Here is a 27,696-nt window from a genome sequence, read left to right as displayed (position 1 = left end):
ATATTAGGGATCAGAAGACTGCAGTTCCAAGACAGACCTATCTTCCGGGGGGCCCGAGGCAGACCACGAGTTTTTCCTCCGGGCCTACTTGCGCTTTTTGCAAGAAACCTGGGCATTTGATGTCCCAATGTTACGCCCTGAAAAGGAAAAATCAGGAGCGGAGTCAGACTAGTACAACTCCGAATGCATTGGCAAATGCGAGAAATCGTCCTTGGAGGACAGTGCCTTGTGAAGGTTCCCATGCCAAAGTTATGGCATCACAGAACGACCTTGTTCAAGAGAGTTACAAACCTTTTATTTCAGAGGGGTTTGTGTCACTGGATGGAGACTTCACGAACCAGAGACCTGTTTGGGTATTGAGGGACACAGGAGCACATCAATCTTTGATGCTTGAGGGCATTTTGCCATTGTCAGAGAAGACGGCAACTGGTGTTAGTGTTCTTTTACAGGGGTTTGGTGGCTATGTTAAAGCTCCACTTCATGTCATCCATTTGAAGTCTGATTTGGTGTCAGGACCGGTCACCGTAGGTTTACAAGCCACTCTTCCTGTAAAGGGAATATCTTTTGTTATCGGGAATGATTTGGCCGGTGGTCGACTTTCTGGTAATCCGATGTTTGTTGAAAAGCCTAGTGTGGAAAATAACACCGCACAGTTAGAGCAGGAGATTCCGGGTATCTTTCCATCCTGTGCCGCGACTCGTGCTATGGATAGGAAGCGCTCTGAAGAGAAGGAGAAGGTACTGACGTCACGCTTTGCACAGGCACTTCTTGTCGAGTACCCTGAAACTAGGTGTCAGCACACACAAGTCATGGATGGAGGCAATGTTGGCAAGCTCTTTGTAGGTGGACTGAACTTTGACACAAGTGAAGATGTTCTGGACTCTATCTTTGGTAAATATGGACCACTCTTGGAAGTGCTGCTGATAAAAGACAGGGAGACACAAAAGTCGAGAGGGTTTGGCTTTGTCACGTTTGAAAACACAAAGGATGCCAAAGATGTAGAAAAGGATTTGAATGGCAAGGATTTGGATGGTCGGACCATAACAGTCGAGAAAGCAGGCCATGGGCGTCGAGGGGGCTACAGAGGAGGAAAATGTGGAGGTAGTTTCAGGAGTGGCTATGACTCCCGGGGTGGGAGTAGTAGTTTTGGTGGCGGCCGCAGTCGTGATTACTACGGAGGCTCCCAGCAGCAGCAGCACAGTTTTGGCAACTCTCGACGGGATGACTATTACGGTGGTAGCCGAGATGGTGACCGCTACGCACGTGACTACAGCACCCGACTCTACAACCGTGATTATGATTTTTATGATCAAGAGAAGAGTTGGAAGCACTGAGTGCTCAGGAGCAGCCGAGCCAAGATTCCTACACGGATTAACCCGTGAACTCCACGTTCCTAAATGTGTCCATGCAGTGAATACTTCCAGGCCTCACCACCCAACCACCATGAAACCTGGCTCTCAGCTCGGCCTCCTTCAAAAAGTGCAATAGATTTGCTTTGCTTTGGATTTTTGATCACAACCCCTTAACCTTCATTTTAAAAAATGAAAAATAAAAATCAGAGGTTGATGAGATGGAGTTTGGCTTTGCAGGAGTTCAACTTGGAAATTGAGCATGTAAAGGGCAGAGACAATGTCGTTGCTGATGCTTTGTCCAGAGTGAACTAACTTTGGAAATTTCTGAAGGTTGTTTGGAAGTTTTGTTGCTTTATTTTGGGGAATATTAATTATTGTGGCTCACGTGAATTGATCATTTGGGTGTGAGTTTTACTTTTGTTTGTTAAAAGAGTTTTTGCCTGCAAAGAAAGTTTTCACTATGTTCAAACTTTCTTTCTTGAGGGGGGGAAGTGTTACGGATTTGTCACTTCCGTTGTTGTGGTTTTCATCCACTGTAAACATTTTTGATTCCATGTACTATTATTGTTGTCGTTTGAGGGAAATAGAGATTACTATTTTCAAAAGGTAAAAAAGTTAATGTTTTAAACGAAACCGGATCCGGACGACGACGAAGAGGAAGAGGGGGAAGAGAAGGCGGAGCGAGTGAGTCGGACAAGAAGCCGAGCTGCTTCGAGGTCTGGAGCGAACGATTGGCGAACGAGGGTCACGAGTGAACTTTGGGTTTCCCGGGAAAGGATTCCTGCGACAGAGTTGTTATCGCTGTGACAGATCAACCTGCGTGTCAGGTTTTGCGGTCGATTCCGAAGAGAATCATCAGAGTGCCGTTACGCCACTAGAACCGGCCGTCGGCCATATTTTTACTTCGCGCAGGATTTGCGCTTCGCTCAAGGTTTTTCACTTCGCTTCAACCATTCTCACCGCATTCAGACGTTAATCTGGTGTGTGTGTGTGTGTGTGTGTGTGTGTGTGTGTGTGTGTGTGTGTGTGTGTGTGTGTGTGTGTGTGTGTGTGTGTGTGTAACGTGGCTTTTGAGTGGGAAATCTGCGGTTCGCCGAGTGGGAGCCATGGAACATCCATATACCTGAGGGTCTGATTTCCCGGTTGCCTTGAGGGCGCCTTTGTGCAGCTTTGGCGGCGTGACTGTGACTGTCATCCGAACGGGATTCTGGTCTCGATTAGACATCGTTCCAACGATTACTGGAGCGGATCGACTTTGGCTTGATGCCGGAATAGAGACATTGGGAATGTTCTTCTTTTCACTCACTTGGAGCACAGTGAGTTATATTGTACGAACCTGATGGTGCCATCATAGGAAATATATATATTGGTTGTACAATTGATTACTATTGTTGTTGTACTGTTATATCTTGTGTGATCTTAATACAATACTTGTTTGTTGGTAACAATTGGTGTGGTTTCACCATTGATCTTTGACATACAGAATAACACATCTTTCTGCCATGACCCCTCTCGGGGCTCGGAGGTACACCGTGACCGGGGTTTGGGGAGGAGCACGTAACAATGGGCTGAGGGGTTACGCCCGCTTTGCGGTGCTATTTATTTTCTTTTAATAGTAGTGAGGCTCATGGAAGAGCAAGGTAGATCTGACAGTGAAATAAACATCAAAGGAATTAATGAACAGGGAAGGAGGGAGGAGGGAAGACACGCCGAAGGTAGCAAATAAGATTATTGGGTTGGAAAAGATGAATGTGGGTAATAATGATCATTGGTCAGATTTTGGGATGACGAGAGAATGCAGTGCACTGCTTGCTTGAACTTCTGGAGGAGGAACAGTGAGACAATAGCCTCTGGAAGGTGGTTCCGTAGATGAAGAAGCGAGGAATTAAAGAGGTAAGGTGTGCAGTCAGTCTGGATTTTGGAAGTTTCACAAAGAGGGGGTTACTGGATTAATGTGTGCATTCTAGAGTAGCTAGGGAGGGTCGGATGCCAGAGAGCAGAGGAAGCAATATGACAGAAGAGGCAATTAGGAAAAAGAAAAAAAAAACGGAGACCACCGTCCTGTCTGCAATGTGAAAGCAACAGACCTTAAGCTTCCTTCTCATCATGGAAAACTCGAATAATTTTGAGATTTATATTCCACAGAATCCAGGAGAGACTGCTGTGATGCTGGGGTGCCAGCCCATAGGGGAGAGCAGTACTAGGAGCAGTATTCCATTGAGATATGGCCAAAGACCCTGTAAACTGAAAGAGTTGGTGTCACTGATTTTCCAACAAAAGAGTATGATCGACCAAGGATGCCAAGGTGCTGCTTTGCTATGTGGTCGGCCTAGGGCAGGTCATGGCTGATGGTGAGGCCTAGAAGTTGAAGAGACTGAACGTTTTCCAGTGGATATAACCAAGGAAATACACCGGTGTGTTGGTTTGATGATCATTCTGGAGCAATAGGATGAAACTATGACATTTCCTGGGATTAAAGGACATGTCCCATTTTTCAGACCTGTGTCTACTCATTCCAGATCAGCAGAGTGAGATGCAGCTGCTGTCTGCCTAGCAGATCGAAAAGGGATTAATATAGATTTTTATGCCTCCGCCGATGAAGTCGCCAGAGGCATAATGTTTTCAGATTGTCTGTCCGTCCGTCCGTCCGTCCGTGATAGGTTTTTGTTACCACGAGATAACGAGAATGGCTGAAGGGATCTTAGTCAAACTTGGTGCAGGTATGTATAATCAGGTAAAGATGAACTGATTCGATTTTGGAGTCCTGAGGTAAATCATGTCAGGTAAATCATGTCATGTCAGGTAAAAATGTGATAACTTGAGAACAGCTGAATGGATTTAAAACAAACTTAGTACAAGTATTATAATGATGTAATAATATGGGTGGAGGCATATCAGTTGATGTCGTGATGTCGAAGAGTAGCATTCTAGTTAATAATTATTTTGATGGTGATTCAATGAGGTAGTGAACCTGGTGTGGGCTTAGCGTTTCGGGTGCTGGCTTGGGATCCTAGGAGGTCGGCAAATTGAGTACCAGCTTGCTGGGATGAATGTGCTGGTGTGTGCCCCGGTTTAGAATAGGTACACCGTATCCCTGCGTGTCGTAAGAGGCGACTAAAGGGTTGGCATCAGGAATGGCATCCGACCATAAAAACATTGCCTCAAAAAGAAAACCATGATGATTGTCATTGGGTCTGCAAGGATAACCCCCACTCTAGAAGGGAAAATGGCCTTAAAAAGGGATTTTTTTAAAATTCAATGAGGTAGTGATGCACAGTGCATTCAGAAAGTATTCAGACCCCTTCACTTTTTTCACATTGTGTTATGTTGCAGCCTTATGCTGAAATCGTTTAAATTCATTTTTTCCCTCATCAATCTACACTCAATACCCCATAATGACACAGAGAAAATAGGATTTTAGAAAGTTTTGCAAATTTATTAAAAAGACAAAACTGAAATATCACATTGACATAAGTATTCAGACCCTTCGCTATGACACTTCAAATTTAGCTGAGGTGCCTCTCATTTCTCTTGATCATCTTTGAGATGTTTCTACACCTTGATTGAAGTACACCTGTGGTAAATTCAATTGATTGGACATGATTTGGAAAGGCACACACCTGTCTATATAAGGTGTCACAGCTGACAATGCTGCTGGTTGTTTGTTTCTCACAAAGAAACAGAATCTTGTTTCTCACAGTCTGAGAGTCCTTTAGGTGCTTTTTTGCAAACTCCAAGCGGGCTTTCATGTGTCTTTCACTGAGGAGAGGCTTCCGTCTGGCCACTCTGCCATAAAGCCCAGATCGGTGGAGTGTTGCAGTGATGGTTGTCCTTCTGGAAGTTTCTCCCATCTCCACACAGGATCACTGGAGCTCAGCCAGAGCGACCATCGGGTTCTTGGTCACCTCTCTTACCAAGGCCCTTCTCCCCCGATTGCTCAGTTTGGCCGGGTGGCCAGCTCTCGGAAGAGTCCTGGTTGCTCCAAACTTGTTCCATTTAAGAATTATGGAGGCCACTGTGCTCTAGGGAAACTTCAATGCAGCAGAAATTTTTTTGTAGGCTTCGCCAGATCTGTGCCTCGACACAATCCTGTCTCCGAGCTCTGCAGGCAGTTCCTTCGACCTCATGGCTTGGTTTTTGCTCTGATATGCATTGTCAGCTGTGAGACCTTATAAAGACACACTATATAGACAGGTGTGTGTCTTTCCAAATCATGTCCAATCAATTGAATTTACCACAGGTGGACTCCAATCAAGGTGTAGAAACATCTCAAAGATGATCAAGAGAAATGGGAGGCACCTCAGCTAAATTTGAAGTGTCATAGCAAAGGGTATGAATACTTATGTAAATGTGATATTTCAGTTTTTTCTTTTTAATTAATTTGCAAAACTTTCTAAAATCCTGTTTTCTCTTTGTCATTATAGGGTATTGAGTGCAGATTGATGAAGGAAAAAATGAATTTAAACGATTTCAGCATAAGGCTGCAACATAACAAAATGTGAAAAAAGTGAAGGGGTCTGAATACTTTCTGAATGCACTGTATTTACATGGTTCCATTTTTGTTGACATTAGTCATAACCACTCCCTCCATGAGCAAGGGGATTTGTTTTTGGAATTGCATCGTTTCCCACCTACAAATATCCACTCCCTCCTGCAGGGGTCAGTGGTTAAAGCACTTACACTATTCCACGTGTACAGGCAAAAATCGCAAGGCGTCTCCCCACACTCACGAGGGTGGGTAGCAGAGTAGAGATGTATTTAATGCCCATGACCCGACCCTGGGAAACCCGAAGCACGATTGCAAAATTTTATGGAGGTCGGCCAAGCCGTTTTCAATTCTACAAGGAACAGACATGGAGACATACATTTTTATATAGTAGGAGTACTTGTTGTGGACTGTCCTCAAGAGGGAACAATTTTGTGCATATGACAATATTGTATGATTTTCTGAGAGCCTGGAAATGCAAATAAAGTTGAGTTTAATTGTGTCAAATAGGGATGGACACTGACCCTAATATGGAGGTAGGGGATGAGGTTAGTGTGGTAAAGGAGGAAATTTTGTTTTTCGGCTGTTTGGAGCATGCGGGAAGGTGGTATTTGATGAGTTATGAAGAGAGACGTGTTAGTTGAGTCAGTAATTTATCTTGTTACCTTGGTTGTATTTGTTTAAGATTGGTGTGAATGTGAAGTTGATGCACAAATTTGAATTTCTTTTCCATTTTACTCCTGAGGAGTTGGATGCGAGAGTTACCTGAGAGGTGTGGTTACTTAACTTAATACATTGCAGCTGGTGAAGGGAAGGAAGAAAGCCTTAAGTCACTAATTTCAGGAGCCTGTCATCCTCACAGCCTTTTAATGAACACCCTCCATACTTGTGGTCAGACTCTGCCGGCGAGTTCATATCTGTATGAGATGAGCAGCGTCTGTCTGTGCAGTGAGCTTCATTGGTAATGCTGTGCACTGTGCCAATTCTCCCGTCTCAGTTTCAGGAATCAGAAATGATACAACAGATGTCGATCATAAGTAGGACGACAAGCTGAAATGTTTGGTGTTGACAATTTCCACGAGAAACGACAGATGGAGCATGACAGGAGATTAAGGAGGACTTACAAACGAGAGCATTTCAGGTTGTTGTTGTTGTTGTTTTGACTGGGCGTGTATGTGGACAGAGCGATGAAATACAACTTTGATCTAAAAAGTCAATGTTTTGTGATTTTAACAAATTCTGATGATAGACAGGAATTTAGAATTTACTTTAGCAGTGATAAAATGGTCTCGTAAAGAAACAGTGTGAAGGAATCATTGTATTTTGCAAGAAGGAAGCTTACTTTGAGTTCATTTGTGGGGAAAGTTAAAATTGTCATCTGGGTGATTGAAATAACTTGTGTTTAGGCATGACTTACACTCTTACAGACACAATCTATGAGTACATGGATATACAGTCTCGTGAAAAAGTAAGTACACCCCATGTAAAGTTTTGACTTTTTCAACATATTTCAACATACAGCTATTTGATCTTCATTTCAACAATATTGATAGATAAAGGTGATATAACATAACAAATATCATGAAACATTTACATTTTGTAGTCCATTGTATAATTTAAATAAACATAAATGCAAATTTCGCAAGTGGAAAAAGTAAGTACACCCATGGCTCTCAAAAGTGGTATTGCCCCCTTTGGCAGAAAAAACATCAAGTAGGCATTTCTTATAACTGTCTACCAGTCTCTGACATCGACTGGGAGAAATCTTTGCCCACTCCTCCATGCAGAATTATTTCAGCTGTGCGATGTTTGAGAGGTTTCTTGCATGCACAGCTCGTTTCAAATCCCCCCACAACATCTCGATGGTATTTAGATCTGGGCTTTGACTTGGCCATTCCAGAACCCTCCATTTCTTTCTTTTCAGCCATTCCTTGGTGGATTTACTGGTATGTTCAGGGTCATTGTCATGTTGCAAGGTCCACCTTCGGTTGAGCTTCAACTTTCCGACGGATGGCCTCACATTATCCTCAAGCACCCTCTGGTACAATGAAGAATTCATAGTGGATTATATGATGGTGAGCTGCCCAGGCCCTGATGCAGCAAAGCTGCCCCAAACCATAATATTTCCACCACCATGCTTTGCAGTTGGTATCAGGTTCTTGTGGTCAAATGCTGTCTTTGGTTTTCGCCAAACATGTCTTCTGGTACTGTGGCCAAATAGCTCTATCTTTGACTCATCTGTCCAGAACACATTGTTCCAGAAGTGCTGGTCTTTGCCTAGGGCCCTAGGTGTTCATTGGCAAACTTTAGTCTTGCCCTGATGTTCTTTCTGGACAGCAAAGGTTTCCTCCTGGCACACCTCCCATGTAGATCAAATTTGTGCAGCCTCTTTCAAATGGTAGACTCGTGCACTTTGACATCAACAGTGGCAAGAGCTACCTGTAGGTCCCGTGATGACATTCTGGGGTTCTTAGAGACTTCTTTCAGCATCTTGCAGTCTGCTCTCGGGCTGAACTTGGTGGGGCGGCCTGGCCTGACCAAGTTGGCAGTTGTTTGGAATCTTCTCCACTTGTAGATGATCTTCTGGACAGTCGATTGATTGATTTCAAATTGTTTGGAGATCTTTTTAAATCCCTTCCCAGACTCGTAGGCATCTATAACCCTCTTTCTGAAGGCCCCAGAGAGCTCTTTTGATCTAGGCATGGTGACGCCGCACACTTCAACAACAAAGAGCAAACCAAACTAAATGTCTGAGGTTTAAATAAGACAGGTTCTTCCAAGATCCTCTCTGACGATGTTCTAATCATTTTGCACCTGAGCTGGTGCACCTGATTTTAATTTTTGGTATTTGAAGTAGTGATAAATGTCGGGGTGTACTTACTTTTTCCACATGCGAAATTTGCATTTATGTTTATTTAAATTATACAATGGACTACAAAATGTAAATGTTTCATGATATTTGTTGTATTATATCACCTTTATCTATCAATATTGTTGAAATGAAGATCAAATAGCTGTATGTTGAAATATGTTGAAAAAGTCAAAACTTTACATGGGGTGTACTTACTTTTTCACGAGACTGTAGGTGCTTGACATCTGCATGATGTGTGTGTATTTATTCTGTATCTTTTTTGCTGTGTTTGTTGTAATTCAGAAGTGCTCAAGTGCTGTTGAAGCTCCAGAGAAATATGAGTTAGATTTTGCCTTAATAACTTGATGAGATGAGATGGGGTCTGGAGATTGGAAGTGTGACTTCAGAGGGGAATAGATGACTGCTGTACTTCATTGCATGACCTGGGTGATTCAGGACAACACACCAATGGTACCATCATTACATTGTACAGTCAGACTCCGACATTCGCGGGTTCCACCTATTTGCGGTTGATAAAATGTGCCCTGCTTCTACATTCGTGGCCCTGTGTCTTGGGTATTCGCGGTTTTTCGCGGCCGCAAAAAAAAATTCCCATCCACCCACGGACTTACTTGGTACATGGTTGATTATTCCTTTTCACCAATCGGTGGGGATTTCAGGTTAATATTGTTGGTATTTTCTGTTTAAGGAAAAAGCCTGGTTCACAGAGACAATCACAAACCCTCCGCACGTGAAGGAGAGGGAGGGAGGAAGAAAATTATAGATGGGATATGTCGTGGAGAGGGGGTTTGCTTGGTTTCTTACTTAATTATTTTATCATTTATTTTTGATTGAGAACTCCAAGTGATTATTTAATTATCTATCTATTGTTTCGTTTTAAGTCTCATGATTCCTTTACTCCACTCACGATTAATGTGTAACTCTCTCCCCTGTAATATGGTGTATATCTTGCGCCGATCAGCGAGGCTGGTTCATGGAACGCAAGTAGAAATGAACTTTTATTTTGAATATAAAATAAAATGAAATTCTAACACGAGGTTGGGGTACCAGTACGTTTAAAATTATGCGATTTTAACTCAACATCTATCATTGTAAGATAATACAGAATATCGTATCTTCCTTCAAGCTTAAACTCCGAGCAGTTAAAGAGACAACTATTTCCGGGATCAAGACGTGCTGTGGCGATCACACAAGATCGGAGCACAAACGGTTCATTTTTGACAAAGTAACATGACAATCACAGCAAGAGTGAGCTAACCTTTTGGAATGTTATTTGTAAGCATTTAATGAAAACTGTAATCAGGTGCATTCGTGTTTGTAAAATTTTCCCTCTGCAAAAACGTTTTCCACCAGCCGCGCACAGCCGCACATCACTTCCAAAAGCATCTTACACGCGTCACGCATAAAACAGCTGTACATGCACATAAACCATCCCCCACCACCCATTCAACATTTGCGGGTTTGGCAGCCGTATTCGCGGTTTGCTTCGACATTCGCGGCCCTGTGTTCCACTTATTCGCAGTTTTTGCAGGTGTATTTGTGGATTTTCAGGGGATTTTTTATTTTCTCTTGTTTATCACAAACTACTGGAAACATATCCCCCCTTTTTCCATTGAAACAATGCTCCCACATTCGTGGATTCAACATCCGCGGTATTTTCCAGGAACGTATTCCCCACAAATGTCGGGGTCCAACTGTATACAATTGAATACATCCACTTTCCAGCAGCAGCAGCAGCAGCAGCAGCAGCAGCAGCAGCAGCAGCAGTAGTAGTAGTAGTAGTAGTAGTAATAATAATAATAATAATAATAATAATAATAATAATAATAATAATAATAATAATAATAATAATAATAATAATAATAATAATAATAATAATAATAATAATAATAATAATAATAATAATAATAATAATAATAATAATAATAATAATAATAATAATAATAATAATAATAATAATAATAATAATAATAATAATAATAATAATAATAATAATAATAATAATAATAATAATAATAATGTGATGCATGTAGAAATTATTACTGTAAAACCTGTACTTGTGTCAACTAAGCTTTATGGAAGTGAATGTGGATTTTCCCCTGAAAATGCCCTGAAAGTTTGTGCTCCGATCTTGTGTGATCGCCACAGCACGTCTTGATCCCGGAAATAGAAATTATTACTGTAAAACCTGTACTTGTGTCAACTAAGCTTTATGGGTACCACTTTACTTTAAACTAATAAAAAGGATAGAGCAATAGACAAGCAACCATAGGTTGGCACTTACCACAGAGGTTTGCTGGGCCTAATGGCCTCCTACTGCATTGAAGTTCCTTGTGAGGGAACTTGTATTATAATGTCGGCTTCAAGGGGTATGTTAATTTTTGCCGGCGTTTCAAACCCGGAAAACTGTCGAAAAGCATGTCAAACTCCGGCTGAGTCGTACCAAATACTTTAAAACGGCACGTGCTGCTTCTTTGTTTGACACTCAGCATTTAAAGGATAGAGCACAGAAAACCCCCATAGATTGACATCCATGGGGAGGAGGAAATTCCTCCTTCATTGCCCCCCTTTGAATGGCTTAGCGGTTAGGGTGCCGGCTTGGGATCCTTGGATCCTGGGTTCAAATCCTGGTGGATTGCTGAATTAACGCCAGGGGGGTTGACTTAGCCTGTCATCCTTCCAAAGTCGGCAAATTTAGTACCAGTTCTCACTGGTAAATCCGTGTGTGTCGCAAGAGGTAACGAACAAGGTTGGTAGCAGGAAGGGCATCCGGTTGTAAAACATTTTTTTTAAAAGGGGACCATGGTGCCCAAAAAAGGCCAACCCCCGCCTTGCGGGGAAAATGGCCTCTAAAGGCAGTCATAGCCCCCTTTGAATGCATAGAGAAGAGCGATGTCATTCAGATGCAATCGCTGGTACCCAGAGTGCTCTGGGAAGTGAATTCACTTCCTTTGTGTTTGTGTAAATTGTGTTCCAGCTACTCCACGAACCTTAGAAAGAAATGCCCCCCACCCAAAAAAAGTGTACAGTTAGAGATGTTCAACGACGTGAGTTCAAAGTGCTGTCTGTGCTCTATAAAAGATAATTCTCAATTTTAATGTGGCATGAAAAAACAGGCAGTACATTACTTAAAATTGACAGAATACAGAGAATAAATAATCTCAGACTGTACTTTAAACTGACAATACAAACAACAACAACAACAACAGGCATTTTAAGGCCATTTTCCCTGCAAGAGCGGGGGTTAGCCTTGCGGTCCCCATGACAATCTTCTCCATTTTGCCCTATTCTCTGCATCTCCCCTTGTTGACCCCCCTTGCCCGCATTTCTTCTTCGACCATCTTTAGCCAAGTCTTTCTCGGTCTTCCCCGTCCCCTACTTCCATCTACATTCACCCCCATCACTCTTCTCAACCAGTCACTTTCATCCTTCCTCAACACATTACCAAACCATCTCAAACTGTTTCTCTTCACAGCATCAATCACAGGCTCTATTCCCGTCATCTTTCGCAATTCAGCATTTGTCTTCCTCTCTCTCAACGATACTCCGCACATCCACCGAACCATTCGCATTTCCACCCTTTCCAGCCTTCGTTGCTGCTCTACGTTCATTACCCATGTCTCGCTCCCATAAATCATAACACTTCTCACACATGCAGCATACACCTTTCCCTTCAGCTTCAACGACACTCCCCTCCTCGTCAGCACGCCACTCAGTTCCCGAAACGTCTTCCATGCACTTCTCACTCCAGCAGCCGTTGCCGAGTCTGATCCACCTTCTCCATTCAGCATGTCTCCTAGGTAACAATGTTTTCACATCTTCCAGCTTCACGCCGTCTCCAAGATCCAACTCAACATTTCCTCCATCTGCAGCTCCCTCTGTGCACACCTTACACTTGAATGTAGCTGCCACACTGGTTAATGACCCTCGCAAACCACTACATTTTTGATGAACCCACTCAGCGCACATTGTACATTGAATGGAGTTCACTCCGACACCCTTCCTGCACACAGCACATGGCCACTTCCCAGTTCTTTCCACCTCACCACATGCTTTACCACTTGCCATCACCTTGGTTTTTCCGATATTCACCTTCAGGCCTTTTGTCTCAATACATTCCTTCCACTTATTCATCTTCTCCTTCAGTCCATCCATACTTTCTGCAATCAACACCAGATAATCTGCATACAACAACTCCCATGGTAAACTCTCCTTTACATTCCGAGCCAGCATCTCCATCACAGCTACAAATAGTGGTGGACTTAGTACCGACCCCTGATGCACTCCCACCTTCACCTCAAACTCACCACTGTTCCCGTCCTTCGTCCTTACAGCTGTGCGCGCTCTCTCATACATTGCCATCACTACTCTGATCAACCATTCCTCCACTCCTAACTTCCTCAATGCCCATGTCACTACTTCACGTGGAACCCTATCGAATGCTTTCTCCAGATCAACAAACCCAAGAAACAACTTCTTCCCCTTCTCCATGTACTTCTCCTGCAACTGCCTCACAATAAAAAGCGCGTCTGTCGTTCCTCTTCCTGGCATAAATCCAAACTGCATTTCGTCAATCTTCACTTTCTTCCTTATCCTCCTCTCCAACACCCTTTCCAATACCTTCATTCCATGCTCCAATAACTTTATCGCTCGATACGAGCCACAGTCCAGAGGGTCACCTTTCCCCTTGTATAGAGGGACGAGTGTACTCAGTTCCCAATTCACTGGAATGCGGCCTTCTTTCACCACCAGATTGCAGATCTCTGACATTCTCTTCACACCCCAATCTCTTCACTTCCTGCTGCCTTCAACATATCTCCCACAACTCCCGTCGGCCCTCCCGCTTTTCTACTCTTCATTGATTTTATCGCTTCCTCAACTTCCTTCTCGGTTATCTTCTCTGCCGGTCCTAAAACTGGGTTACTCTCAAAGTTGCCATCCCATTCATTCTCTGCATTCAACAGTATTTCCATATATCTCTTCCATCTTCCTTTAATTCCATCTGGGTCCACAACGATTTGTCCCACTTCATCCTTCAAGCAACTCACCCCCATCACATCACACCTCTCTTTCGCTATCTGCTTTGCAATCCTGAATACCGCTCTCTGATCCTCTTCCAAATCCAAACGTTCTCCAAACATTTTCCTACATTCCTCCTGCGCCTTTGCTACCTCTTTCTTTGCAGCCTTCTTGGCTGCCTTATAACTTTCATGCTCTGCCTTTTATGCCCCCATACCCTTTGCCTTCTGCCATTCCTTGAACTTCTTCCTCTTCTCGTCAATCTTCTTTCCAACTTCATCATCCCACCACCATGTTTCCGAGTGCCTCGGTGGTCCTTTTGTCCATCCACATACCTCACCAACGGCTCCCAACAGACTATCTTTCATTGACATCCAACCACTTTCAAGCTCAACCACATCATCCTCTACCATACTCAGCCTCTCTTTTAATGCCTCCCTCACTGTCACCTCTTTCAACCTCCACACCTTCATTCTCGGTTGGTACTTCACCCGCCGAGCTCTCCTCGCACCTTTCACCCTTATGTCGCAGACAACCAAGTGGTGCTGTGAAACAGCCTCCTCCCCCGGGATCACCTTTGTGTCCCGGAGGTGCCCTCTATCTCGCCTACGCACCAGCAGGTAGTCAACGGTTGTCGTCGACCCACCTGACGTGTATGTAACAAGCTTATTATCTTCTTTCTGGAACTAAGTATTACAAATCAACAAATCAGCAAACTCCAAAATCCTTTCACCTTCTCCATTTCTCACACCATATCCGTAACCCCCATGAACTCCCTCAAAACCGTCCATACTCCTTCCCACATGTCCATTTAGGTCTCCTCCTACCACAACAACTTCCTCATCTTTCACGTTTTCCATCAGCTTCTCTATTGCACACCAGTACTTGTCCTTCTCTTCATCGCTCCGACCAACCTGCGGAGCATATCCCGAGATGACGTTCACCAAGAGCTTTCCAATCATCATTTTCACCATCATCAACCTTTCACTCACTCTAGTCACACTCACCACACTGTCTACAAACTCCTCAGAAAACAGGACACCAACACCATTCACGCCCTCCGGGCACCCTTGCCACACAAACTTGTATTTCTGTCCCTGCCTCCCCTTCACCATTCTCACACCACTTCCCTTCCATCTCGTGTCCTGCACACAACATATGTCCACTCTTCTTCTGACCAATACTTCCACCACTTCTCCTGATCTCCCTGTCATTGTCCCTACATTCCATGTCCCAAAACTCAGAAACTGATCTCCACGTCGGGCATCAGACGTTCCGTCGTCATAAATGGAGTGATTTCCACCCTTGCTTCGATCGGGTTCCCCACCTTGAGTTTTGACGAGAGGGATTGAGGTCCCCCACGGGGTACTTCGGGCTATACCCTGCCCATATGTAGTTGTAATTGTCATGGTTCTCTTTTTGAGGCAATGTTTTTATGGCCGGATGCTCTTCCTGACGCCAACCCTTTTAGTCGCCTCAATTAATGCCAGGGGGGTTGACTCAGCCTGTCATCCTTCCGAGGTCGGCTAATTGAGTACCAGTTCACTGGTAATTCCTTGTTTGTCGTTGAAGGCGGCAAAAAGGGTTGGCGTCAGGAAGGGCATCCGGCCGTAAAACATTGCTTCAAAAAGGGGACCAAAAAACAACAACTACCACGGTCCCCGAAAAGGCCAACCCCCGCTTTGCGGGGAAAAATGGCCTCTAAACGGTGGTTACGAATGGTTCGGTGGATGTGCGGAGTGTCGCTGAGAGAGAGGAATACAAATGATGAATTGCGAAAGAAGATAGGAATAGAGCCTGTGATTGATGCTGTGAAGAGGAACAGGTTGAGATGGTTTGGTCATGTGTTGAGGAAGGATGAAAGTGACTGGTTGAGAAGAGTGATGGAAATGAATGTAGAAGGAAGTAGAAGACGGGGAAGACTGAGAAAGACTTGGCTAAAGACGGTGGAAGAAGACATGCGGGCAAGGGGGTTAACAAGGAGAGATGCAGAAAATAGGGCAAGATGGAGAAGATTGTCATGGGGACCGCAAGGCTAACCCCCGCTCTTGCAGGGAAAATGGCCTTAAAATGCATGTTTTTACGACACGCAGGGATGAGGTGTACCTATTCTAAACCGGGGTACACACCGGTATTTAAACTGTCAGAATATTGACAGATTATTACTCCCGCCAAGGAGTAATGCATTCACTCGTGTCCGTGTGTGTTCGTGTGTTTGTGAACAAGATATCTGCAAAAGTTCTGAACGGATTTGGATGAAAGTTGGTGGGATGATTGCCTTTGGGATAAGGAAGAATTGATTAGTTTTTGGTGAAGCTCAGGATATTATTCCCGATCCAGGAATTTTTTGAAGTATTTTTTTACCATTGGAAGATAGGGCTCATTTTTTTTTTACATTATCTTCTATATATTCTATATTTAACATTGTGATCTGAAAATAGTTTTCATATTTGTTGTAAATGTAGTTTAAACTCGTGGTTATGCGTTAGAGTGGTGTATTTTTTTAGCAGCGTTGTCTTCAATGTTCATTTTTTAATTTTAATAAAGACATATTCTGTCATTTTAAAACCACCAAAGTGTGTATTAGGTTTCCCCGTTTCATAAAATGTATCGTTTGATACGTATAATGCTTTAAAACTGTTTTTATTTATTTATTATTTTTACCTCAGAAGAGATATCAACATTTAGCTCAGCGAATGTCATTCGCGGTGTCAGTATTTGATGAACTTATAAAGACTTAGTTCCAGATTTGTCAATGGCTGAGGTATATTAACAAACGAACAAAACAGATTTGGCAAAATTCCAACTTTTTTTTAAAAGATCGCATATTCACCCAGGGTTGTGAGAGGCTGAAGAAGAAGAAACCTCGCATGGGCTTCCCAGACCAAATAAATAATTCTGGTTCTGGCTCTGCGATTTTCAGGTTTATTACTCCCGCTAGGGAGTAACGCATTCGATTGTGTCCGTCCGTCCGTGTGTGTGTGTGTTCGTATGTTTGTGTGTTCGTGTGTTTGTGAACAAGATATCTGGAAAAGTTCTGAACGGATTTGGATGAAAGTTGGTGGTGTAGCGGTTACCGCTGGATGTACATAATCGCCTTGCACCGGCCAGAACACGGCCAGACGCGCCTCTCCCGGGCATGCCCGGACTCACTGTTCCCGGGCACGCCCGAACCTCCCGGGCACGCCCGGTCTCGTCTTTCCCGGGCATGCCCGCTCTCGCCTTTCCAGGGCTCGCCCAGAGCGTCCGGGCATGCCCGCTATCGCCTTTCCAGGGCTCGCCCAGAGCGTCCGGGCATGCCCGCTATCGCCTTTCCAGGGCACGCCCAGAGCGTCCGGGCATGCCCGCTATCGCCTTTCCAGGGCTCGCCCAGAGCGTCCGGGCATGCCCGCTATCGCCTTTCCAGTGCTCGCCCAGAGCGCCCGGGCACGCCCAGCCTCGACTTGCCAGGCCGCAGCCAAACACGCCCGGGCAGGTCCAGACTCGCCTTTCCAAGGCTCGCCCTTGATACCCGGGCATGCCCGGTATAGGTTTTCCCGGGCAAACTTCCCGACATAAATGTGTATATATATTGTTGCCCGAAAAACGGGCTTGTCAGAATACCTGAGCTGTTTTGTTTCAATAAAGCAACTCGGACGAATTCCGTCTTTGGTCGCGTCAATTCTTTCGACTCGCGTTGGAGCGCAGTTCCTTCAGTGGGATGATTACCTTTGGGATAAGGAAGAATTGATTAGTTTTTGGTGAATCTCAGGATATTATTACGGATCCAGGAATTTTTTTGGGAAAGATTTTTTCTGTTTTACTGCATTAAAGCTTTTATTCTTATTCTTAAATGATGTTTTTCTCCTCTAATTCCGAGATGTATCAAAACAAATTCTCTGACAGTTAGGGCCTACTTTCTTTTTCATGTATTGTTTTGGGGAGAGGGGATGTTAAACAAAACGTATTATTCCAACTAAACCCACGGTGGGAGTATGCGCTCTACTGAGTGGCGTTCTAGTTTATTCTCTGTATTCTGTCAGTTTCAAGTACAGTATGAGATTATTGATTCTCTGTATTCTGTTTAAACTGACAGACTACAGAGAATAAACAATCCCATACTGTACTTTAAATTATCAGAATACTGTACAGAGAATAAATAATCTCATACTGTACTTGAAACTGACAGAATAATCTCGTACTGTACTTTATACAGAATAGACAATAAATAATCTCATGCTGTACTTGAAACACAGAATAATCTCGTACTGTACTTTATACAGAATAGACAGAATAAATAATCTCATACTGTACTTTATACAGAATAGACAGAATAAATAATCTCATACTGTACTTGAAACTGACAGAATAATCTCGTACTGTACTTTATACAGAATAGACAGAATAAATAATCTCATACTGTACTTTATACAGAATAGACAGAATAAATAATCTCATACTGTACTTGAAACTGACAGAATAATCTCATACTGTACTTTATACAGAATAGACAGAATAAATAATCTCATACTGTACGTTAAACTGACAGAATAATCTCGTACTGTACTTTATACAGAATAGACAGAATAAATAATCTCATACTGTACTTTATACAGAATAGACAGAATAAATAATCTCATACTGTACTTTAAACTGACAGAATAAAACATCATACTATATGTTAATCTGACATGCAATTTTAAACCGACATTATAATATGAATTCCCTTGCAGTGAACTTCAACGCAGGAGGAGGCCATTAAGCCCATCAAGCATGTGCAATGGCTGCCAATCTATGGTTGTTTGTCCGTACTCTATTCATTTTAAATGTTGAGCATCAAGCAAGGAAGTCGCCACGTGCCATTTTTTAATCGTCTTTGGAATGACTCCCTTCAGGATTTGAACACACCATTCTCCCAGGCTCTGAGTGGATGCTCGAAACCATTATGCCACCGAGTCTGGTTGTTTTATTCAGTCCTGTTGAATTCTTAACTAGTGGTTGCAAAATTTGTATCTTGTCCAATCTTCACCCATTCCTTGGCCTCTGCTGTGCAACTACAGGCTACTGGGAAGTCAATGGATTTGGGCTCCTTGGCCTGTACAAGTCGGACTTTGATCGTGTTGGTGGAATGAACACTGAGGAGTTTCGGGATCGATGGGGTGGTGAGGATTGGGAACTATTGGACAGGTATTTATTTTTATTTCCTTTTAACTTGAGTGCTTCCTCAAACTTCACTGACTCTTTCCTCGCTCGCACTCACTCTCTCTGGTGAACTAACCACTCTAACCTATTCCTCTTCTACTGGACATTTAGACATTTACCTCCTTTATCTGTTACTCTTATATATTACCTATTTTTACCCCACCGTGACATTTTTGCCAATTTAGACATTTCCTATTTACTATTTACAATATTTTACAATAAATTTATTATTTTACATTTACATTTTATAATAATTTACAATTTTACATTTTACAAATACATTTACAATATTACAATATTTACATTATTTTACAACAATAATATTACATTTGCAATATTTACATTTTAATAATATTTTACAATAATTTACATTTCCTGCAATAAATTTATTTACATAGACAATTTACAAAGATGGTAAATTTAGACATTTACCTATTCAGGTCTCTAACTGTACACTTGCTTTCATCACTTTTATTCCTTTTATTTTGCTGTCATTCAACCTCCTTAACCCCTTCGTGAATTTTTTTATTTTTTTTGTATACTGAATCGAGCTTCGTGAAAGAGCTAAAGTTCATTTGCCTTCATCCTACTTCCTTCTCAAGCTTTAAAAAAAATACTTTGTTATTTTATTTAAATGATTTTACTTCAACTTAACATTTATTCATAGTTTACAAAAGCCTTAAGAAGTAATAGTGCACAGTGACATTTAAATTAATTGAGTAGTTTGTCACAGTAAATTTACCAAGCACCAAAATACAGTAACTAGAGCTTTTTCTCATGATGGACGATTAGTACTTTTCATAATCCATGCTCAAACTGCAGGGATCTTTGGGGGGAGGGGCAAATTAAAATAAAACATTTTACATTGTTGGAAGAAAAACAGTGTGGTAGAGCACCAACGGTAGAGAAAATCACGGCGACATGTTGCTTCGGTCTCGTGGCTTCTATAGACCTGTACACAAAACACCGTAACGCTTTAGGGTGAGGGATTTCCCGTAGCCTCAGTGTTACGGTGAGAGGTGGGGGGAGAGCGGTTGTCAGAGCAGATAATTTAACAGTGCGTACACAGTCACGTGGCTTCATATTCATGGGCGCGGCCATCTTGGATTTACCCTCACCACGACAGGACATGTCCGTTTAGAGCGACCTTGCTTTTGGTTGAATTCATTGATAAATGGCAGAGGTTCTGCTGAAATCATTAATTTGATATATGTGGGAAAATTCCACACCCAGACCAGGAATCAAACCCAGGTCCTCTGGTAAACCGTACCCATGCTCTGCCATCTGAGCTATCTGGGCTATCCTGACCAAGCATGCAATTTCCCCACACATATACTGTATTTGCAACTCTTTTTAGCCGCGTCGCAGACGCTGCTCATAGAGTGCCCTCTGCTGTTGTTGTTGTTACCTCTGCTTCTTCTTCTTCTTCTTGTTCTTGCAGCAAAGACAAAACCTCAAAGCTCCACCCATTCTGGGAACCATAGCTCCACCCATTTTGGGAGAGGCTTCATATAAACAAATATCCACCATTTTATTAACTCGCATAGCTTTGAGGCCTGTTTTGTAGGCCCGTGGTGTCTTCCTCTCTCACACAGTTTTCTTTCAAATCAAATTCGATATATCATTTCATTTTTCACAGTCGCTAACATAGTTTTAGACTCGGTTGAAAAAAAACGGGAAGAAAATCCGATGAAAGTTGCCCTTTATAGAACGAAATGAATTCTCAAAGGCCTGTAACTTCAAGTCCATTGAGATTTTTTTTTTTTTATCGCGGCATGCTCAGTCATACACCGCTCGAAATAAGAGACGGGAAAATGCCGAGATATATATATTTTGTTTAAATCGTGGCATGCTCAGTCATACACCGCCCGAAATAACAGACGGGAAAATGCCGAGATATATTAAAAATTCGTCCATTTGATGACAATCGTCACGATGAAATATTTAATTTATACGTCGACACAATAATGTGGAGAGAGGAGCATAGCTTCGTTCACGTGTCGCTACACACGAGAAATTGCCGAGATATATTTTTTTACAATCACGGCATGGTCAGTCATACACCGCCTGAAATAACAGACGGGAAAATGCCGAGATATATTAAAAATTCGTCCATTTGATGACAATCGTCACGATGAAATATTTAATTTATACGTCGACACAATAATGTGGAGAGAGGAGCATAGCTTCGTTCACGTGTCGCTACACACGAGAAATTGCCGAGATATATATATTTTTACATCGCGGCATGGTCAGTCATACACCGCCTGAAATAACAGACGGGAAAATGCCGAGATATATTAAAAATTCGTCCATTTGATGACAATCGTCACGATGAAATATTTAATTTATACGTCGTCACAATAATGTGGAGAGAGGAGCATAGCTTCGTTCACGTGTCGCCACACACGGGAAATTGCCGAGATATATATTTTTTTCAATCGCGGCATGGTCAGTCATACACCGCCTGAAATAACAGACGGGAAAATGCCGAGATATATTAAAAATTCGTCGCCACACACGGGAAATTGCCGAGATATATTTTCACTTTGCACAAAAATAACATCAAGTAATCGAATCAATAGGAATGTCCTGTGCTTATAACATCGACGTTATAGGCACAGCTGCATCTAGGCATTGCGTAACATCGACGTGGCTTTTGTTTTAATTTAAACTTTTTGTACTTGTTCTGTCACTGCTTCCGGGGCACTCGCTGCCAACCATAGTAGCGCCAACCGTCTGATCACGAGAGGGTCTTCTTCCATGTCTGCTATGGTTGGCAGCGAGTGCCCCGGTGGCGGTAGCAGTGACGGAAAGAGAGTGGTATTTCGATGTGTGGGAAATTGCATGCTTGGCCAGGGTCGCCCAGATAGCTCAGATAGCAGAGCACTGGTACAGTTCACCAGAGAACCTGGTGTCGATTCCTGGTCTGGGCATGTAATTTTACCACATATATCAATTTCATTATTTCTAATGATGTTCATTAATGTAATTAAATCATTAATTTGAAGAAGCTACGAATGGCATTAATGAAAAGGAGAAAGCCGGAACCTCAACTTGGTGTTGTAAAATTTGAGAGAGCTGAAGGTCAACACTAACTCTAACATTGACTGAGGTGACATATGCCACCAGTTTTACATATGTAAATAAACAAGCGTTACGCCTAGGTCCCCCGTCGGTGAAGTGATGTGAGTTGACAAAGTGGAAGACGCAAGGCGGCCATCTTGAATTTTGACGTGGCGACCCAATTTTCAATAGCGTTCTTCCTTATGCGTGGATACACCCACACACCAGATTAGAAGTTAGTAGTTCGTTTATTTTTCAAGATATTTCGCTCACAAGGTTCAGACATATATATGGTGGTGGCCATGTTGGATTTTGACGTGGCGACCCAATTTTCAATAGCGTTCTTCCTTATGCCTAGATACACCCACACGCCAGATTAGAAGTTGGTACTTCGCTTATTTTTCAAGATATTCATCTCACAAGGTTCGGACATACATGGCGGCGGCCATCTTGGATTTTGACGTGGCGACCCAATTTTCAACAGCGTTCTTCCTTATGCCAGGATACACCCACACACCAGATTATAAGTTGGTACTTCGCTTATTTTTCAAGATATTCCGCTCACAAGGTTCAGACATACATGGCGGCGGCCATCTTGGATTTTGACGTGGCGACCCAATTTTCAATAGCGTTCTTCCATATGCCTAGTTGCACCCACACACCAAATTAGAATTCGGTCCTTCGCGTCCGCACGGACGCACGCATGGACAGACGCACACACGGACGGAGGGGAAAACCATAGTCCCCCTTTCGCTCCGCGGTGCGACGGGGGACAATAATTGCAGGATAGAAGCCGATCACAATTTTAAAAAACATTTTTAGGGTGGAGGTGGCAAAGTGTCACCAAGCATCACTGAAGGTGGATGGCGGTTATGCTTACCTTGAGTTTTCACCCATGTCTGTCTGGGAGCAGGATATCTCAAAAAGTTATGAACGGATTTGGACGAAATTTGGTGCAGAGGTTGAATTGATTGTATGATGAGGACGAATGGATTCGATTTTAGTGAAGCTTCGGATCTGGATCCAGATACAATATTTTTTTAGTGATCCTTCATAATTGAGAGATCGGACCAAAAAAGATAAATAGTATGATATTTCAAAAGGTTATGGATGGATTATGACGAAATTGGTGGATGAGTTGGATTCATGACCAGAACAAGCTGATTTGATTTTGCTTAAGGTACGGATATAGATCCGGCCTATCAGTGAGTTACAACACACAGACTGTTCAGCCTGGTGGAGGTATGTGCTCTACCTAGTTCCATTCTAGTTATTTCTTATGTAAATAGTTGTCAATAGTGAAAAATAATTAATGTTTACTCCGCAACGGCTTAGCAACGGCTTAGCTTAAGCAACGGCTTAGCTAGCTGGTGTGAAGGACAACCCAACTAAAACAAAATGTGGAATCTCATTCGTTTTGGATTTTCTAAGCTGGTTTCGTGTTCAGGTAGAACGTGCTCAATTGTTTAATTTGTAATGATTTTTAAATGTTAGGATGTTTATGGGCAATGCAGAGTTATCATGTCCCACATTTGAGTCTGGACTTGAATTAGACAGTTGGAACAGCATTACCTCGTTACAAATATGAATAATGTATTTGAAAAGCTAAGTCAAAGGTAAATGGCATGAGGAACCAACAAACCACCTCTCGAGGCCATTTTTCCCCACAGAGCAGGGGTTGGCCTTTTTTGGGCACCGTGGTCCCTTTTTTGAAGCAATGTTTTATGGCCGGATGCCCTTCCTGCTGCCAACCCTGTTAGTCGCCTCTTGCGACACACAGGGAATTACCAGTGAACTGGTACTCAATTTGCCGACCTCGGAAGGATGACAGGCTGAGTCAGCCCCCCTGGTGTTAATTCAGCGATCGACCGGGATTCGAACCCAGGATCCTGGGATCCCAAGCCGGCACCCTAACCGCTGTAAATGGCATGAGGGTTGTACATAAATCCAGATTGAAATAAAGTACAAGCCATGACCACGGAATCCTCATGTAAATTATTTAAAGTACTGTATTACAACTCCCAAGATAACCACATTAAGCAAACATTGTCTTGTCTTCAAACACTACTACTACTACCTCTACCACCACAATCACCACTACCACAACCACCACAAACACCACCTTGTGCTACCAACAATTACCTAATTTATTCTTTCCATTGTCACATCCCCAGGGTGTTACAAGCGGGCCTAGAAGTGGAGCGACTTTACGTCCGCCATTTTTATCATTCGTACCACTCACGTCATGGGATGTGGAACCACATGCACCATCGGAATTGAACTCGTGATGGCAAGCTGGTCCACAAAGGAGTATTCACCAATACGGAGAATATACCATGGAATCTTAACTGTCTATGTCTCTCTGGTTCACTCTGTCTGTCTGTCTGTCTGTCATCTCTCACTGTCTTTCTCATTAGTTCCCTCACCATATTTATCATGTACTGCTGACAGTTGATTTCACTGACAGAGATAGCCATAACTGAACTGGTACTTGCACAAGGATACCCAAGGAACTTGGATGCAGGAGGAGACCATTCGTACTTTGTTTTGGGATTCTGTTTCTTAAGGGGTACTGGCAATGATAAACACTTGAGCCAGGCTTTACGACTCATACTGTACTTACTTGATCATCAGTCGCACTATGGGGATGTCTGGATGTTTTTTTGGAGCTTTTATTTTAACTACTTTTATTTTTTGTGCAAAAATGCATCACTCTGCTTATGTACACTATCGGTGATTCTTCGCTTCCTGGAAACACCTCGTGAATACTTCCCTTCTCTGTAAACATTGCACAGCTTCTGGCCATACTAATACCTCCTTAACAAAACACTAGCGATGGATTATACGTTTACTGAAGATGATATCCGGGATGCATGGGATTGAGATCACAGTGCGTTTTTTTTACCTGAGGTTCTCAGGTGTGAAGGTGTGCAATAAATTGGTAATTTAATTAAAGCATACAAACAAAAGAAAAAATCACTCAAAGAGCGACACTTGGCAAAACAGAACAAAGTAGAATGGCACTCAGTAGAGCATCCTTTTGACCTCAAAAATAATTGGTGGTTGAATTCAGTGACCCGATATGCAAATCATCTTCAAAGTTTAAGTTAACCGGATGAAAATTGACAATTTTAGAAATTTGGCCTATGTTGACATTATGGCCTACTAGTGAGGTACCCATGCTACACATGGGTGGGAGGCCAGAAGGAAACAGACAATGCAGAAACGGCGAATGCTAAAACATGAAACCAATAAATTCCACATTCCTGTAGCACCTTCAGTCGCACGTCAGACATGGACAGCAAGTTCGTGAAGGACTTCCATGAAAAACGTACCCGTTCGCAAACAAACAGGTATGTGTGTTCCATTCCCAGTCAATGGCGAATCTGCATATGGCGATCCACGAATTCACGTTTAGAAAGTGGAAGCCGTCACAGCATTCCGTCATTCACTTGAACTCGATATCTCTTTTTTCATTCCGAACAGCATAACTCCAATCACAAATTAAATAACATTAATATTAAAAATAAGCTTTAAACAACATTCGTGACATAAATAAATATTTAAATCCTGATGTGAAGTTCCGTTCGGTTGGGTGACTACAATTACAAATTCAAAATCGTAATTGTATTCACTCAATTCCAATCATCAATTGATACTTTAACAAAACGATTAACGTTTAATGATTTAACATTACGATTGAATGACGGTTGTATTGGGATATTATCAAACACGCACATTGCCGTCATCTGTCCACTTCCGGATTCGCTGCAGGTTCGTAGTTCTCATCAAAATCTAAACAGTATTTGTAGAATTTCAACAAAAGCCATATCACTGTTCATATCGGTAAATATTATTCCATCGTGTTTGGAAAAACTGGAAAATTTGAAAAATTGGAAAAACAATATAGCCTATTTTACTCCAGGGGGTTCTAGGATTGCCCACCCAAAATATCGTTGTGATCGGTTCAGCTGTTTTTGCGGTACCTTCGAACGGACGGACAGACAGACAGACAGACGTTTGGTGAATTATAGTAAGATGTTGAGTGTTGACCTCAAATATAATTAATTGGTGGTTGAATTTAGTAAGCTGACATGAAAATCCTATTCAAATTCCAAGTCAATCGGATGAAAATAGAGGATTTTTAAAAATTGAAAAGGTTGTTGACCTTTGGCCTATGTTGACCTCTGACCTATGTTGACCTAAAAAAACAGTTGGTGGTTGAATTCAGTAAGCTGAAATGAAAATCCTATTCAAATTTCATGTCGATCGGATGAAAATTGAGGATTTTAGAAATCTGAGAAAAGTGGTTGACCTTTGACCGATATTGACCTTTTGACCTCAAAAATATATAGGATTCTGTCGGACCACCAACTCCACCATTTGGTGAAGTTTCGTGAAGATCAGTTTAAAATTGTGACCTGTTGGTAAGTATAAGTGAGCAGACAGACAAACACACAAACCGGAGTGATCAACGCTGTAATCAAAGTAATGAAATGCACATGCGTGAATAACTGTATCCGCCAGGCACCGTGCTCAGTTACTCTGTACCTGCTCTGAATTATCAATTTATTGCGACCAGGTGTTGTCGGTGTTATTGTTTATTTTGTAGGTGTTCTAGATTGCTACATGTCCACTCGTTATGCTCCTTGTGCATAACTCGTCACTGAATGCTCCATAGACAGTAGGAGAGGGGACAAGATGCTGCCTTAGCTTAAAGCAACATATACTTGGATGTAACCGCAGACGTTGCACTCGGGCAACTAGCGATGATCCGCAGACAGACAGTCTTTACTGGAAGTGATGTAATGGAGTCCGCATAAGCTGGCCGAAGAAAGCTCAAGTGAACGCACTGTTAAACGATCTGCTTTTACGATGCCAGGAAGAGATTGTTCCAGGTAATGCATATATGATGCCTCAGAGATGTTGAGATGTCTCGTACAGCAATGTGACCTGCAAGTGTATTTTTATTTTTCAAATCCTTGACATTACGTTCTTTGTTTACTGAGATGTTTTTTCTTTCTCACACTCGCTGTACATCTCAAGATGTGCATGTACATGGATTTATCATAGATTCTAAAAACAGACGTTTCATTATTATCGGTCTCTACAAGGCCAGCTCCTGTAGCATTCACAGAACGGTTTATGAATCATCCCTGATGTGGTTAACCTAAAATGTCTCGAGGTGGAGCTCGAGAAACCACATGCTTTCACATTCAGGTGATCTCTCACCTTTTTGTGTGGAAAAGCAAGGATATATTTTGTGTGCTCTGTTTATTTATTTATTCATGTTTCAAGAATTCCGTTTGTGGGTGAGCCAGGCTCTTTGTCTTGCTTGTACTACTGGAGGTATCCAGGATTGACCTATGTAAAAAAAAAAATTGCATTTCAGTGTATTCCTAAATTTCCTATTTTTGATAAAAAAACCGTTTCTCCTTTGTTTGCTTGTTTGGTTTTATTTTTGAATGACATTTTATGAGCCCCCTGCTGTGCAACAAAAATCTTAACGTGTATCAGCTGCACGGTAACCAAACTCGAAGGTATATTCCACTGGATTACCAATAAGATGGACTTGATACTTATATTAATGAAAGTGGGACCTGCTCAAGAGGTTGCAGTTTGGATGTGAATTTTAATTGAAAAACTAAACTTCTCATTTGGAGTTTTGGTAAAGTTACATTAATTGAAGTATCTTCGCACAAGGACACATAAGGACCTTG

General features: G+C 42.3%; 1 protein-coding gene across 2 annotated transcripts in view; it reads left to right on the top strand.

The window, feature by feature from the left end:
- The window catches only part of LOC137433091 (N-acetyl-beta-glucosaminyl-glycoprotein 4-beta-N-acetylgalactosaminyltransferase 1), a 143,096-nt gene extending 115,680 nt beyond the window's left edge, over positions 1 to 27,416 (top strand). The window contains exons 19-20 of one of the 2 annotated variants that reach the window (XM_068125546.2): positions 18,769 to 18,895; positions 24,151 to 27,416. In XM_068125546.2, the coding sequence (XP_067981647.2) occupies positions 18,769 to 18,895; positions 24,151 to 24,256 (233 nt within the window). In that variant the 3' untranslated portion in view covers positions 24,257 to 27,416. Of the gene's footprint in view, positions 1 to 18,768; positions 18,896 to 24,150 lie in introns of those variants that run through there. The other variant, XM_078783070.1, reaches the window with a different exon arrangement.
- Positions 27,417 to 27,696: the final 280 nt, after the last annotated feature.

The sequence above is a fragment of the Myxine glutinosa genome, chromosome 8 (genome assembly GCF_964187855.1).
Source record: "Myxine glutinosa chromosome 8, kmMyxGlut1.1, whole genome shotgun sequence".
Lineage (NCBI taxonomy): Eukaryota > Metazoa > Chordata > Myxini > Myxiniformes > Myxinidae > Myxine > Myxine glutinosa.
The sequence above is the reverse complement of the archived record's forward strand: the minus strand, read 5'-3'. Positions and strand labels throughout refer to the sequence as shown.